The sequence below is a fragment of the Dysidea avara genome, chromosome 9, assembly GCF_963678975.1.
Source record: "Dysidea avara chromosome 9, odDysAvar1.4, whole genome shotgun sequence".
NCBI classification, from domain to species: Eukaryota; Metazoa; Porifera; class Demospongiae; order Dictyoceratida; family Dysideidae; genus Dysidea; species Dysidea avara.
The window spans coordinates 2,969,188-2,986,115 of record NC_089280.1 but is presented as its reverse complement, the minus strand read 5'-3'; the positions used below and the strand labels follow the sequence as shown (position 1 = coordinate 2,986,115).

At 40.0% G+C, this 16,928-nt stretch overlaps 2 protein-coding genes across 2 annotated transcripts; both read left to right on the top strand.

The window, feature by feature from the left end:
- The first annotated feature begins 2,064 nt into the window (after positions 1-2,064).
- On the top strand, positions 2,065-4,398 carry LOC136266540 (protocadherin gamma-A4-like). Its single transcript, XM_066061547.1, has 4 exons — positions 2,065-2,586; positions 2,639-2,794; positions 2,852-3,521; positions 3,596-4,398. Exons 1-4 carry the CDS (start codon positions 2,251-2,253, stop codon positions 4,396-4,398), a joined length of 1,965 nt encoding a protein of 654 aa, XP_065917619.1. The 5' UTR covers positions 2,065-2,250.
- A 9,626-nt stretch (positions 4,399-14,024) lies between these two features.
- LOC136266538 (uncharacterized) lies at positions 14,025-14,636 on the top strand. Its single transcript, XM_066061546.1, has one exon. The coding sequence runs from the start codon at positions 14,025-14,027 to the stop codon at positions 14,634-14,636; it is 612 nt and encodes a 203-aa protein (XP_065917618.1).
- Positions 14,637-16,928: the final 2,292 nt, after the last annotated feature.

The following is a 16,928-nucleotide window of genomic DNA, read 5'->3' as shown; positions in this document are numbered from 1 at the left end:
GTGATCAGACATATGATAACACCACCAATAGGTGTATCTCTCCAGATTATTGTGCCAGTGATCCATGCCAGCATCGATGTGTAAGTGGTAGCACCTTTTTCCAATGTTACTGTCTGTCAGGGTATAACATATCATCAAATGGTAGGAATTGTATTGATATTAATGAATGCCAGTCAAATAATGGAGAGTGTGATCAAGTGTGTGTCAACCAACCAGGATCTTATCAGTGTTCCTGCAATTCTGGGTACATCCTTAATGGTAATGGCCACAATTGTAGTCATATATAATGCTCAGATCCACCAACCATAGATGGATTTGTGTTTGCATGTTCTCCACCTCACCATGTTGGGGATACCTGTAATGTATCATGTTCACAGAGTCTTACTAATCTTGCTGGTAATGACACAATCCATTGTTTGATAACTGGGTATTGGGAAGCTGCTAGTGCTGCATGTTTCATTCCAATACCAAATGAACCACCATCAGGACTAGTGTCATCCACTAGTAGTATATTGGAGAATGTTCCAGTAGGAACTGCTATTGCTACTTTAATAGTTACTGATTATAATATTGATCAAAATCACACCTTCACTTTGGTAGATAGTGCTAGAGGGCTATTTAGAATAAGTAGCACTAACTTGCTTGTTAATGGTCAGCTGAACTATGAAGAATTTAGACTTTACACAATACAAGTAAGAGTAACTGATAATGGGATCCCTCAGTTGAGCACTACATTTAGCCTCAACATTACAGTATTAAATGAGAATGAACCACCTTCCATTACTACAATTTCAAACAATGTAATTGCTGAAGATGCAGCTGTTAACACTGTAGTAGGATCATTGAGTGCAACTGATCCTGATGAAGGACAAATTGTTTATTTCACTTTGTTAACTACAGGTGGAGATAAGTTTGCATTGTATAATTATTCTCAACTAATTACGATTTCCAGTTTAAACTACAGTATGAAAGGCAAACTCAATTCATACTTGCCATTCGAGTATCTGACTCTGCATCACCCTTGTTAAGCACTATTAGCACCATCACTATAACAGTGCAGGACCGCAACGATGCACCAAGTAGGATTAGTCCTTCATATTTATCAGTTGCAGAAAACCCTTTGATTGGACAAACGTTGACTACTTTAATTGTTGAAGATGAAGATACAAGTGGTACATATTCAGTAGCATTAACTCCTAGCTATGGTTTAGTGGTTAATAATAATCTTTAATTGATTGTCAGCGATCCTAGTATCCTAGATTTCGAGGCTTATGCTAGTCACAGTTTGACCATTTCAATGCAGCTGACTGATAATGAGTTTACTCTGATTCAACAACTGACTATTCAGCTTACAGACATTAATGAAGCTCCAACTAGAATTTTACTCTCATCGTATTCAGTTCATGAACACAATCCTGTAGGGAGTGTAATAGGAAGTTTATATGCTACTGATCCTGACATTAATGACACACATACATTTACATTGGAAGAAGGTTTACAAAACAACTTGGTAAGGATTAACGGGATATCTCTTCTTGTTAGCAATGATATTAATTATGAAACTGTCTCCTCATTTTCCATAATGGTAAGGGTTTCAGATAACGGTGGATTAAACTATACACAAAGTCTAACTATATTTGTTATCAATAAAAATGAAGCCCCTAATTCATTTTCCTTTACTCCCTACACAATGTACACTTGTTCACCAAGTAGAGCTAATACAGCTTGTCTACCAGAAAACACACAACCTCCTCAATCAATCGGTCAACTATTTGCAGCTGATCCAGAGATGGTGATCGTATAGCATACACTTTCACAAATTTCACAGAACTTGCCTCATACTTTAGTTTGAATAACACATCTGATCCTCCCCAGCTAATGCTGTACAGAAATGCATTCAATTACGAAAGCAGCTCATATAGTAATGAAATTACAATAAGTATAGAGACTGCCGATGTATTTGGTCTGTCCTCAATACATACCATAACAGTTGAGATATTGAATGTCAATGATCCACCTACCACAATAATATTATCAAATACAGTAATCAGTGAGAATGCTGTGGTTGGTCAGATTATCGGAACGCTTGAAGGGATGGATGAGGATGAAGAAGATTAGTTAACTTACAGGTTGGGGTATATTCCTAATGGACTGTTTAGGATAGATGGAAATCATTTGATTGTTGCCCAAACTTTAAATCATGAAAGTGCAGTGAGTGTTCACAACATTAGTGTAATCTGTAGTGATGGGATGGCTGAAAGTGATCAGATTTGGTTTGTAATTGAAATTAGTGATGCTAATGAACCTCCAATTAATATAACGCTTGACAAAAATACAATACCAGAGAATAATCCACTACATACTAACATTGGAGTTATCACAGCTCATGATGAAGATGTCAATGAGATTTTATTGTACCAGTTAGATGACGATGATAGAGGAAATTTTAGACTTGTACAAGAAGGAAGCAACCAAGTATTGCAGTCTCTTGTAAGCTTTGATTATGAAAGGAAGAATACATACAGTGTTACAGTGAGAGTGACTGACAGTGCGGGCCACTTCAAATTGCAAGGGTTCACAGTTCTGGTAAGCTATAGTGCATCCTAAAATTTTCATATACAGTATATTTTTATTTTAGATAATTGATGTGGATGAACCTCCAGAAAACATTGTGTTGCATTACATCCCAGTACATGAAGGATTGAGTAACATTAGCATTGGAGTTTTTACAGCAATTGATCCTGAAAGAAGACCACTGACATTCCAAATCAATGACACCTCAAACACATTCAGGGTAGGTCAGACATTTTCATGAACAGTGATATTTACTTTTGGCATTTGTCTCCCACAGGTCAACCAAGCTGCTCACGATGATACATTTATTTTACAATTCTTGAGACCTCTGGATTTTGAGGAAACTAAGACACACATATTGGCAGTTACTGTCACCGATGGTACGACTACACCGGTCACTCAAACCATAATGATATCAGTTTTAGATCAGAATGAACCACCAACTGATATTTTAATAAACAACCAGACAGTTGAAGAGAATGTCCTTAGGGGTTTTAACATCAGCTCTATTGCTGTCACAGATCCTGATTTTACAGAAACATTTACTTGTACATTAATTGATAACAGTAATGGAATGTTTCATATAAATGGCCTATCTCTGATAATACATGGTAACCTTAACTATGAATGGCAAGCATTGGACACCATTACAGTAGAGTGTGCAGACAAAGGAGAACTCACATATACCAAAGCATTTAATATAACCATATTAAATGCCAATGATCCCCCAACCAACATAGAACCTAACACAGGATTTATCATTGTCAAAAACTTGCCAACAGGTACTCAGTTTGCAATTCTGACTACAATAGATGAAGATTTAACAGATTCATTTGAGTATCTACTTCTCAACCACACTGATAAATTTACTATTGCAGGAAATGTGATATCTACACTTGCTGTGCTTAACTTTGAAGAACAATCCCTCTACCAAGTTGATATAGAGAGTACTGAATCCCTCTACCAAGTTGATATAGAGAGTACTGATTTGGCATTGTTGTAACCATCACCATCACTGTAGTAGATGTTAATGATGCACCAGATGATATATTCTTCTCTACTGTCCCATTAGTTCCAGAAAATGTTACTATTAATACAACAGTTGGTCAGTTAATGGTCCATGATGAAGATGCCAATGACAATCACACATTTACAACAGTAGGCAGATCAAAGTATTTCAGGATAGATCATCATGGTATTGTTTACACTTTGGCATTGCTTGACTTTGAACAGTCATCAGAATTAGTACTAGATGTTGTGGCAGTTGATAACGGAAATCTGAATAGCATTGGAAGTCTTGTAGTACAAGTGGTAGATGTAAATGAGGCCCCATATGAAATAATTCTTTCAGACTATGAAGTTGCTGAAAACCAACCTGCTGGAATAACTGTGTCTATTATTACTGTGGAAGATCAAGACTATAATGAAACATTCAGTTGTCAGTTGATCCAACCATCACCTTTCTACTTTAAAGTGATACAAAATGGAACACACATTACTCTAGTAACTACTGACTCTGCAATTAATTATGAAACAACTCCATCATTTTTGGTGACACTGAGCTGTTATGATCATGGCGGACTAGAACATAGTGAAACTATTTCCATCACTATAATTGACAGCAATGATCCTCCTACTAAAATCATATTTGATAATGCACAATACCCCACTCTAATGGATGATGAACAGTTGTCGACTGTACCAACTGTACAGATATTTGAAAATGCTTATGTTGCTCAAACTGTAACAGACATCATGGTTGTGGATGAAGATGTTAATGATATACACACTTGTGTACTAATCAACACTGAGCACCTATCCTAATGTATTTCACATCAATGGACTCACACTTCAAACAAATAAGTCACTCAAATTTGAAGAAATCAATACAGTGTACCTACAAACCAACGGCTCAGATGGTTCAGAAATGATCACTGCAGATTTGTGGGTAGTCATTCTTGATGTAAATGATCCCTGGATCAACAGTATCAGTTTGGTACCTAATGTTGTGTCTGAAAATTCTCCTTCAGGAACACCAATTGGTGTATTCAGTTTTGTAGACCCTGATAACTCTAACTCTCAGTCAGTGTATATCTTGACTTTAAATTCTACAAATGCTCCATTTGTGATTTCCCGTAACTCTTCTCATTGGTATCTGTCTGTAAGTAGACAACAAGCACTAAACTATGAGATATTTCCATCATTTACTCTTCCTATTCTGGTACAGGAGATCAACCCAGATGCTAACTTTTCATATGTCCAAGTTATTGAAGTGTTTTTGCAAGATGTAAATGAGTCACCAATACATTTGACATTCCATGGTGGCTATACCTACATGGTTGTACCTAGTAGAACACATCCTGGCATTGTTGTAGAAAATTTTAGTGTATCTGATGAAGATTTGAATGACTTTCATACATTTGAAATAATCGGTGGAACAGTTGAAGACTACTTTGAAATCTCTGGTCCAAGCCTTGTACTCTCTAAACAGCTAACACCTGGAAGATATGACTTGCTACTTGATGTAATAGCTACTGATCTGGGAGATTTGACAACAATACGACACTTCGTTGTGTCAGTTATAGATAACTCAACCTGCAACACAACAAGTAATCCATGTCATGAAAATGCAATTTGTTTTATACAGCATCCTGATCAAGTATCTTGTGTGTGTGAACTGGGGTACTCAGGAGATGGACAGTTATTGTGTATTGACATTGACTACTGTGAGAGTAGTCCTTGCCACCCCAACAACACCATCGGAGGTTGCATTGATGAAGAAGGAGGTATTGGTAGCTACACATGTGATTGCATAGCAGGTTATGATCCACCCAATTGTTTCAATGAAAATGACGAATGTGCAGCAATGCCTTGTGATCCTGTAGGCAGTTCAGGCTGTATTGATCTGTTGAATGATTTCAACTGTATTTGTCAAAGAGGCTACACTGGTGAAATGTGTGAAGTGAACATTGACAATTGTGCTAATAGTTCATGTTCAAATAATGGATCATGTACAGATCATCTTGATGGATTCACATGTACGTGCATGGCTCCATACTGGGGTTTGAACTGTGAGCAAATTGATACAGTTTGTGATGCTCATAAAACTTGTCCTCACAATGGAGAATGTGATGCTGGAATGAATACTTGTCAGTGTACCATACCATATGTTGAGAACTGTCAATATTGTGTAGAAGGTTGTGTTGTTGATTCTATAACAGGTGGATGTGTTGACTATGATGAGTGTGACAATTATCCTCACCCTTGTGGTAAAAACTCAAGTTTGACATGTGTAAATTTTAAAAGCCGCCCTTGTAGTTATTGCTGCTTGGATGATAGCGGAGATGCACAGTTCTGTGGTCCAAAAGAAAGTGATAATCATAATAATGATCTCACTCATCAAGATAGAAATCATTCAGACCCCTCATCAACCAGCACAATCAGTGGCGGATTTAGGGGGGTTTCAAGGTTTCCACAGAAACCCTCTTTGAAAAATGATTATGCAACAGTTGAGTAGTTTAATTATTTATTGCGGCGTGCGCCTATAATAAAAGATGTGCATGCTCAATACTCCATAAATAGATTTCGTAAATATTTAATTTTCACACTAAAATTGTTGCCAAATGCAGTCTCAGAGCATCAAAATTTCAAAAATACCCCCTACCACATGCATATGGTGAGTGTGCTTCTTCGCACACTCAGTGCATAGGCGGTGGAAGAGGAGGTGCTGGTGCTCCAGCACCCCCAACTCAATGCTGTATTGTACAATAGTTGTCACGTGAACTTCCAGAAACTTGTCAATCATGATCAAAATACTCTAATAGAGCAGTCATCCCAATACAACAGTCAAGCATGTATTAAAATAATTATTAATAGTACTAGTATTTGATTAACAGTTAAAACCACCGAAAATGCCTCCAAATTCAATCTCCTGACACCTAATTTTCCTGGGGGGGGGGGGGGGGGATGTCCCCAAACTCCTTAGAATTAGCATGCTTCACATCCTTAAGTAGTTGGTTTCGTACACCTACTACTAACATTAATTTTCGGCACTCTCAACTGTAGCATCCTTCCATTTCCTATGCAGTGGATATGTCCACCTTCTAAACTGGAAACCCCCTTTATAAATTCCTAGATCCGCCACTGACAATTGCAATATTATCTGGTTTATTTAGTGGTATTACTGGTATAGTCATTGTTTTACTAATTCTGCTTTGTATAGAATATGCAAGGCATCGCTATGCTAGTAAGCGATTTGGAGTTAGCAACAGTGCCAGTCAAAACCAAGTAAAAATTTCTCAGACTTGTCACAGTTTTGAAAACCACACTTACATTGAACCCAACCCTAACTTGCAAAAAGAAGAAGAATACGTCAACACATTTCCACGTTATGATCATCAGACTTCAGCTGTTACCATCATATCATCAAAAAATGGATGATAAAATTGAAGAAGATGACATTTATACATACATTTAGCTTTTGAATCCGCATTTAAAGTAATTCCCCTTGTGTTAGCTACTTAGTATATAGTTCCTGACAGCAACCAGTGAGTCTGTACATTAGGCCAATGAAACTTGATTGCCAGTTTCTCGCTCAGAATTTTGAAAATTTGATGCGGGCGGGCAGTTATTAATCATTATTCATTAATTTCCAAAAGCACAACACACATCCCAAACATGAAAAACAGTGAGATCTACATTATTATTCTTGCATAAATAGCTAAAGTACGTTACTAATCCATATAACAAGTGATTTTTTCATAGAGTATAGCTGATTGCTCTATTAGAGTAAAAGTGACTGCTCTATTAGAGTATTTCGATCTGAAATACCAATAATGAAATTCCATGCGGGTGTATCAAAAGCATGCGGGCGATGACGCGAAACTGCTAATCAAGTTTCATTGGCCTAGAGCATAAGGTGGCACTTAACTGTACTCTTTGTAAAAATGATATGTTAGTAGGAAATTACTGTAATTCGCTTTATTTTATGCAAAAAAAAATTCGTTATAATAATTTTCATGTAAAAATATTTTCGTATGATTTACGTGAAATGACTGCTCTATTAGAGTAGTTCGATCTTATAAAATTTTCATGTTAGAAATTTTCCGGGGACACAAGCTTCATAGGTGGCTCCAGGATTTTTGTTGACTGGTTTCTGATCAAAAGCACAGCTAGATTTTAGGTGAAGACCAAAAAAAAAATAGGTCGAAACCTCCTAAAAATGGCTATTCTCCGCTAAATGTGACTGACTCATGATCTGCGAAAATCGTTCTTATCACCCAAGTCAGGAAGTTTGATGTTTTTACACAAACACAAAGCTTACTGAATGTACTATCAAATTTCACTGTCACAGCCGACCAGAGTAAAGTGGTCTGCTTTTGCTGGCTGCTTTTTTTCAAGCACAGTGGCGAGCCGTACGAGTGGTCTGGAGCCTTGATGGAGCCCTGGCCAACCAGGAGATGGCTGTACGTGTGGCTGTACAGCTCCGTGCTGTTGGACAATGACCTGTGCTGTAATTGTCCTTCCATTTTAGCCAGTTCTGAGCCCTGAATGGCCCATAACTTGGTCTAATTCATCCCAACACGTTCCTTTTCAACCACCTCCCACCCTTCTGGAGCTCGCCTGAAACAGCAACCTCGGTTTTAAAACTATCTAAAATGGCGGGAAACTTAGCTGTTGGCTACTTCATTAGTGGATGATCTGATAGTGTGTCGTGCGGCCCAAGAAGCCGGCGCGCCACACCGTGGGTATATTGACAGGAAGAAAGAAAATGTCATTTTCACACTTTTGTATCTCGGTGATCCCTTATCCGATTGGAATCAAATTTGCTAGAGTTGCCCGCCAGCCAGGGGAGTCTACATACCACATTTGAAGGAAATCGCGCCAGCCATTTCCGAGATACAGCTGCCAAAGTTTCAATTTTTTTTTTTGGTTTTTTTTTCCCTTCCTCTTCTTCGTGCTTTCGCACACTTGCAAAAATTGCTATAAAACGCAATAGTGCACGCCGATCGCCTTGAAATTTGGCACACAGAAAGGGAGTCCACAGTGGCGTAGCCAAGGGTGGGCATGGACGGGCATTTGCCCAACCATCACAGTTTCTTGCCCAACCATCACAAACTTTTGCCCAACCATCACAAGTAGCTTAAGATTCACGCGAGGATTCACAGCAGCACACAAAACAACCCTACTTTAATACTGTAAAGCGTAAACGTGTACATCATGTTGAACCATTGACTTCGAAGATAGATGGTGTATCACGTGATCCATTGCGCCGAAAATCCTTTGGAAAGTCCCCACTTCATGTAGACGCACGTGCCACGCTCCTTGGCGCGGTTTAAATTCGAAATTTAAAATGGAGTGGAAGCGTGGTACTGTACCTCTAAGTCACAGTTAGTGATAATCGTCAGTAGGATTCAGTGCGGATGGTGTTGGCAGCAAAAGATTTCATTTCAGTGGACTTGTCAAGCGTATTTTTTGATAAGGAAAATACCATATAGCCTAACTTATTGCTGGTGAAAGAAAACGGGAAAACGTACTCTTCTAGATAACAGTAATAGCAGATGGAGCTGGAAATGGAGAAAAGGTCAAGCCATTATAAAGTGTCACGTGCACAATTTGTACTGACTAACCGAGTTGTGGTTTACACCAGATACATGCAAAATGTATATTGGCTGCTATAAGTCTGGGACGAAGCTTTCTTGGCATACTGATATTTGTGATTATCTACGGACTCATAGTTCATAAATTAGCGCCCCGGCCTTCATTTGGGGCTATGTGGCGTTTACTTGAAAAGCATTGCATATCGCTGTGGTCATAGATCCTTTACACACCCAAAAGATTCTATGGTGTGGTGGTTGGTCCGTAAGTTATACTGCCAGTTGATTGTAGTAAATATGTGATGAACTATTTACGTTGTTGGTTCTTGTAGGTTCAGCAGTTTGATGTCACGTGATGCTCAGCTACGACGATCGTCAGCGGATGCATACCCTACAAGTAATAGCATAGCTATAGCTAGTAAAATGTTTGCATGCATGCAAGCAACATTTGTTTACACTATAGCATAGGTAGCTGTAGGTCTTGTGTGCATACACTTTTCATATTTTTCTTTGATAAAGTCTCACATGAAAGTGAGCGTGTTTCTTGTGTGTATAATTAAGTTGATATTATGCCCAACCATCAAATATTGGCTGGCTACGCCCCTGGGAGTCCAAAGGCGAATTCTAGCATCAAATTTTTAAATTTGGTGCAAATCCGATGAATGGTTCGAGGATTATTCGCGTAAAACAAGATCGATTTGCTGTCACGCCTATAAGGTAAACCGCTTCATGGAATGAGTTGAAAATTGCTATGTAGATGGAATAACCATCGTAGGAGTGCCTTTGGGTGGTTTGAAAGGAATCGAGATAAAGACCATGGAGATATGACACAAAACCCAACCTGCGTCACAATTACGCGATCGATTTTTATGAATAAAAAGTATTAGTTTTTACGCCTATTAGGCAAACCGTTTAGAGCAATGAGCTGAAAATATATTGCTGTGGTGATTCAGAACAATACAAGTGACACTGAAGAGAGTTCAGCTATAAACAAGTCATGCACCCTGTAGAGAGTTCAGCTACAAACAATTTACTCTGTAGAAGTTCTGCTACAAACAAGTCTTCATACAGAAAGTTTAACAACCAAAATCCACCATGTAAAGACTTCAGCTTTACTAACAAGTTACTCTGTAGAGACATCAGCTAGAAAACATCACCTTGTAGAGAGTTCAGCTACAAACAAATCACACTGTAGAGAGATCAGATAGAAGAAGCCATCTTTTAGAGGGTTCAGCTGTGAAGTGATCACCCTATAGAGAGTTCAGCTAGAAAAAGTCACCCTGTAGAGAGTTCAGCTACAAAGAAACCATCCTGTAGAGAGATCAGCTAGAAACAAGTCACCTGTAGTGACATCAGCTACAAAGAAACCATCCTGTAGAGAGTTCAGCTACAAACAAATCACCCTACAGAGAGTTTGGCTACAAAAAATCACCCTGTAGAGTATTCAGCTACAAACAAATCACCTTGTAGAGTGTACAACTAGACACAAGTCACCCAGTAGAGAGATCAGCTACAAGAAGTTACATTGTAGAGGGATCAGCTAGAAGAAAATCACCTTGCAGAGAGTTCAGCTACAAAGAAACCATCCTGTAGAGAGTTCGGCTACAAACAAATCACCCTGTAGAGAGTTCAGCTACAACCACATCACCCTGCATAGAGTTTGGCTACAAAGAAACCATCATGTAGAGAGTTCAGCTGCAAACAAATCACCCTGTAGAGAATTCAGCTACAAACAAATCGCCCTGTAGAGAGATCAGCTAGAATAAGTCACCTTGTAGAGAGTTCAGCTACAAAAAACCACCCTGTATAGAGTTCAGCTACAAACAAATCACCTTGTAGAGAGTTCAGCTATAAACAAGTCACCCTGTAGAGAGATCAGCTAGAAACAAATCATATTGTAGAGAGTTCAGCTACGAAGAGATCACTGTGTAGATAGTTCAGCTATAAGAATTCACCTTGTAGAGAGTTCAGCTACAAAGAAACCACCATGTAGAGAGTTCAGCTGCAAACAAACCACCCTGTAGAGAATTCCGCTACAAATAAATCGCCCTGTAGAAAGATCAGCTAGAAGAAGTTATCTTGTAGAGAGTTCAGCTACAAAGAAACCATCATGTAGAAAGTTCAACTACAAACAAGTCATCCTGTAGAAAGATCAGCTAGAAGAAGTTGCCTTGTAGAGAATTCAGCTACAAAGAAACTATCAAGTTGAAAGTTCAGCTACAAACAAGTCACCCTGTAGAGAGATCAGCTAGAAGAAGTTACCTTGTAGAGAGTTCAGCTGACCATCATGTAGAGAGTTCAGCTGACCATCATGTAGAGAGTTCAGCTACAAACAAATCACCCTGTAGAGATATCAGCTAGATACAAGTTACCTTATAGGGATCAGCTAAATTAAATCACCATGTAGAAATATGTGTTGGAAACAAATCACCATGTAGAGAGTTCAGCTAGAAACAAGTCACTCTGAAAAGAGTTCAGCTACAAACAATGGGAGTTTCAGCTACAGTTCAGTTATGCATATATATAAGAAGTCACCTTATTACCTACAGTATCTTTCATTGTTAAATATACATATAGACAAAAAATTGTACACAAAATTTCTTCCTTTGTTCCAAAATTCCCGGCTGCAGAAAAGGAAAAAAACAAGTTAGAAGGAAGCACCAAAGCCAGTTAATGGCCAGCTTTGTGGCTTGCAATACAGAAAGAAAATGTACCTTTAAACAAAGTTAATGTTGAACTTGATGGCGGCCTCGAGCATTCATCCTTAGACACGAGACATTAACTTGATAAGAATAATGACGCACTAATAAGAATCCTAGCACATGCGCAGTAGCACGTGGCGTTAGTTGTTAGACAAGTGTTATTAGACAAGTGTTATCAATTGTTATCAAGATACCTACGAAGGCAGTAGGAAAGAAATCGAAATTGTCCGTAAAGAATGGAACAGGAAAAAACGCTCACGGCAGAAGAAGAAATCCGCACCTAAGAAGCCTCCTGTTAAAACTAGATCATCCGCTGTCTCGCCCGCCACCGAATCTTCCGCTAAGGCAGGAACGAAGCGGGGAAGACAAGCTGAAAGTCCGGGAGCCCGACGAGAGAAGAGATCAAAGACGGGTCCCTTAACAACTGCTGACATTCCGGACATCGTGTCGGCGGTGGTCAGGGGTATGCCAGTCTGCGGAGGCCACCCCAAGTTCCTCTACACGCCAGAAGAGAGCAAGTCGTCACAAGCAGAAGAACACAGACCAGCCTAGCCAAGCAACCCGTCGTCGCGTTACCCGCACGACGCCTACTCCTGAGACGGACGACAGTTCCGACGAAGGAGACGCCGACCACGAGGATTTTTGGTAAGTTATGTAGTAGTGTGTTACGTCCGTGTAATGTTTCGTTTTACAAAATAATAAAGTGCACTATGCAAAGCCTTCTTCATAACGCGCACCATGTAAAGGCTTCTTGTAAGGCGCACCGTGCACAAGCCTATGCTTTATATGTACACCATACTTTATGTAGCCCGCACCATGTTCTAGCCTTCAGTTAATAGCCATCCTTATTACGTCATGCCTAAGCCCCTTACTGTTCCTCTGAAAAAGCCTTCCAATTGTAGTATGCACCATGCTCTAGTCTCATTCAAGGGGTATCTCATAATACCATGCCTAAGCCTCTTACTATGTTCACTTAATCAAGCCATATAATGTTAAAAAATCAGACGTTATTCATCCCCCCCTCCCCCCCTTCTCATTGTCTCTCTTGTGTCCTGTTCTGCAGACGAGTCCGCTGATGGCTGTGAACTCCCTCATATCCGACAGTTGGAAGTCCATCCAGATTCCGATGATCTCCTTAGCATTGACAGCCATGATTCAGATGAGACATCCCCTTCGGAGAAGTTACGCCCACCAGTGTTAATAAGTAATGGCCTCCCTCCCATCCCATCCAGACTGACGAAGCGTGTGGAGGATGGATTGTTTGTTGAGATGGCAGAACTTCTGCCAAGCCACCTGGACTCAGCTGACCTCAACATTAATGAATGGCAGGTCGCATCATGCAAGCGACTTCCTACAGTGACAGATATAATTGATTGGATCCAGTGTTTGCAGTATATATGGCAATTATTTCCCGCCATAAACCCAAGAGGATTGCTGACCTCCTAGGATACCAGAGCCTAATAATTGGGGCATCAATGGACTGTCGTGAAGGCAAGTGGGTTATTTATGATCGCCGCTTTCGCCTAAAAGCATCGGCCTCTCGGAATGCTCAATGGTCTGTTATAGATGTTACACTCTGGAATATGACTTTCCCAGGAAGGGCTATTCAGAGTCGTCAGCAGGCAGGCTCCACCCCCTATGCTTCAAACCCTTCCCAACGGTCACAACGCCAATATCAATACCAACCAATTTGCCTGGACTGGAACGAAAATCCTAATGGATGCTCTCGGTCGCCCTGCCGCTTCAAGCATATTTGCTACTGATGTGTTCATAATCCCAGAGCCCAAGACAAGAATCACAAGGCCTCCCAGTGTCCATATAGGCAGAAGGACTGGCAGCACAACCAATCTTGACTTGATTGATTTGTTGTTTTTCCTTTCTTTGTTAACTGACTTTTAGGCCAATACTGATAGTAGTTTCTTTTCTTTCCATATGATTTGTTGTGCAATAACACTATTTAGTCAATATAATATTATGCAATATTATGTGTGGTGATAAGTATGCACAATGCTGACAGTCTAATTATCGACACCTTATCCCCTCGCAGTGGTGTCGGAACAACATATTATTGGTGTGCACACAAAGGACTTGCATTGTAACTACAGTGACTGGATCTCATCTTGGACCAATCACCTGAGCCACCAGCTATCTGATGTCAAAGTACCACCTGCGGCCAGGGCAGTCAATACACCCAGAGGGCTTTCGCATTGGCTTCAAAGAGCAATCAACCCCATTGAAATCTGCCAAGCAAAACCTGAGTTGTGCTCTTCAACACCCTGACACAGTGGAGAACTACCTAATCGAAGTGATTGCACTTGGTCGTGTTGCTGGCCCATTCCAAAAGTCTTCGGTCCCACAAGCACATGTTAGCAGGTTCGGGGTCATCCCCAAGCATCACCAACCAAACAAGTGGAGGCTGATTGTTGACCTCTCCCATCCGACCAGTGGCAGCATCAATGCAGGGATCCCTAAGGAACTGTGTTCGCTGAAGTACATCACAGTGGACTCAGCTATTGACCAAATTAAGTGCACAGGCCGTGGAGCACTGCTAGCCAAAATTGACATCAAAAGTGCATTCCGCCTCCTTCCAGTTCACCCAGCCGATCGCCACCTTTTGTCTATGAGATGGAAGAAGCAGATCTTTGTTGATACTTGCCTACCCTTCAGGCTTAGGTCTGCCCCCAAGTTGTTCAACGTTCTGGCCGACCTACTGTCTTGGGTCCTGGAGCAACAGATGGTGACCAGTCCCGCACTATCTGGATGATTTCCTTACTATTGGCCCACAGGATTCCCCTTCGTGTGCTAGTAAATCTTCAGAGGATTAAAGATACTTGCTCCTTGTTAGGAATACCTCTTGCCCTAGAAAAGGTTGAAGGCCCTTCCCAATCTCTAACATTTTTTGGGAATCTCTTTGGATACTCAACTCATGCTGGCCTGCCTACCTGATGAAAAACTCTCAAGAATCCGGAACCAAGTCTCAGCTTGGCTATCTCGCAGAAAAGCAACAAAAAGGGATATTTTATCCCTGGTAGGCTTGCTGCAGCATGCCACTAAGGTGGTAACACCAGGAAGAACCTTTGTGTCCAGAATGTACAGACTAGCAGCTCGCCTCAAAAAATTATCTCACTTTACGCGTCTCACAAGTGGCTTCTGCTCAGATCTTAGGTGGTGGCACCTCTTCATCACACATTGGATCTAGCTCAGTTTTATCAACGGCTCCATTCCAGACTATATAATTGCCTCAGACACATCAGGGTCCTGGGGCTGTGGGGCAGTATTTGGATCTCAGTGGCTGCAACTAGCATGGTCAAAAGACTGGGCACAAATCGACATAATGGCGAAGGAGCTAACACCAATTGTTTTAAGCTGCGCTATTTGGGGACCACTACTATCAGGCAGCAGAGTGGAATTCCACTGTGACAACAGCAGTGTTGTTGACTCCATTACCAAAGGATCCTCAAAGGAAATAATGGTCATGCACCTCTTACGCTGTCTCTGCTTCTTCTCAGCTCATTTTGATATAAAGATCTCAGCTTGCCATATTCCAGGCACGTCGAACACTGTCTCAGACCAGTTATCCAGAAACAGATCAACAGAATTCTTAAATCATGTAGAGAGTTCAGCTACAAACAAATCACCCTGTAGAGATATCAGCTAGATACAAGTTACCTTATAGGGATCAGCTAAATTAAATCACCATGTAGAAATATGTGTTGGAAACAAATCACCATGTAGAGAGTTCAGCTAGAAACAAGTCACTCTGAAAAGAGTTCAGCTACAAACAATGGGAGTTTCAGCTACAGTTCAGTTATGCATATATATAAGAAGTCACCTTATTACCTACAGTATCTTTCATTGTTAAATATACATATAGACAAAAAATTGTACACAAAATTTCTTCCTTTGTTCCAAAATTCCCGGCTGCAGAAAAGGAAAAAAAACAAGTTAGAAGGAAGCACCAAAGCCAGTTAATGGCCAGCTTTGTGGCTTGCAATACAGAAAGAAATGATATTTAAACCAAAACAGCCAAACTGTAAAAGAAGAGTGCAGCCCCCCAAAAAAGGCCCGGATGAAAAAATATGTGAAATCCAAGGTGGCGGCCAAGAAATAGCCGTGATGGTAGGTTAACGGCAAAAATTTTAATTACAACAATTCAAGTGAATTTGGTGCCGAATCCTAGTGGAGGAGGCAACGCAAATTCACCTGAATTGTCATAATTAAAACTTTTGCCATTAACCTACCATCACAGCCATTTCTTGGCCGCCACCTTGGATTTCACATCTTTTTTCATCCTGGCCTTTTTAGGGGCCGCACTCTTTTTTTACAGCTTGGCTGTTTTGGTTTAGATAAGAAATTACTGTGATCATGTGAAAATTTGGTATGCATAGCTAGCTACCACCACTGGCCAGCTACAACACTGAATATTTAAAACCGACGTTTCTCGATACTCTTAAATGGGTGATAAGACCAGTTTTCTCTGAGCAATTTCTACTTGTAACTGAATATTGTGGCTATTGTGAATATTGTGGCTATTGTGGTAACTGAATATTGTGGCTATTTGGTACAAATTATTGACATTTATATTTAGCTATGTATCACAATAAGTGTATAATTCCAGTATCACGCCAATGGTCTCAATTGGTCACTGCATACGTATATATAGTCCTGAAAGTTTCATTATAATTATTGCTTAATGCATGTAGGAGATATAAAGCAATTATGTGAAGTAGTGTGAAATGGTTGCATGAAATTAAGGAATAAGGACCTTATTTTTGTTCAAGGAGACAACATTACCAGTCACTGAGTGGGCTTGGTGATTGGAGTTAGCTAATTTCTTCTCGGCTGTATATACTAGTTGTGTTACTCTGTTTATAGTTTACAGTCTGTAAATTAGGAAAGTATCTGTTGTTAATCACCATTGGCAACAGATGATCAATCACAATAAGTGAATTCTCTGTCACCCTAATCACATTTGTAGCTGTATACTATGTACTAACTTTCTGTACTATAATACAATGGAACCTGTCTAAGCCATTCAACTTCGGTCCAAGATTTC

Excerpts from the sequence above, each read along its gene's own strand:
- LOC136266540 (XM_066061547.1), top strand. The coding sequence starts at position 2,251 with ATGGCTGAAAGTGATCAGATTTGGTTTGTAATTGAAATTAGTGATGCT. Across the intron at positions 2,795-2,851 it reads ACACCTCAAACACATTCAGG|GTCAACCAAGCTGCTCACGA; the intron begins GTAGGTCAGACA and ends TGTCTCCCACAG. Across the intron at positions 3,522-3,595 it reads CTACCAAGTTGATATAGAGA|TAGATGTTAATGATGCACCA; the intron begins GTACTGAATCCC and ends CCATCACTGTAG.
- LOC136266538 (XM_066061546.1), top strand. The coding sequence starts at position 14,025 with ATGTCAAAGTACCACCTGCGGCCAGGGCAGTCAATACACCCAGAGGGC.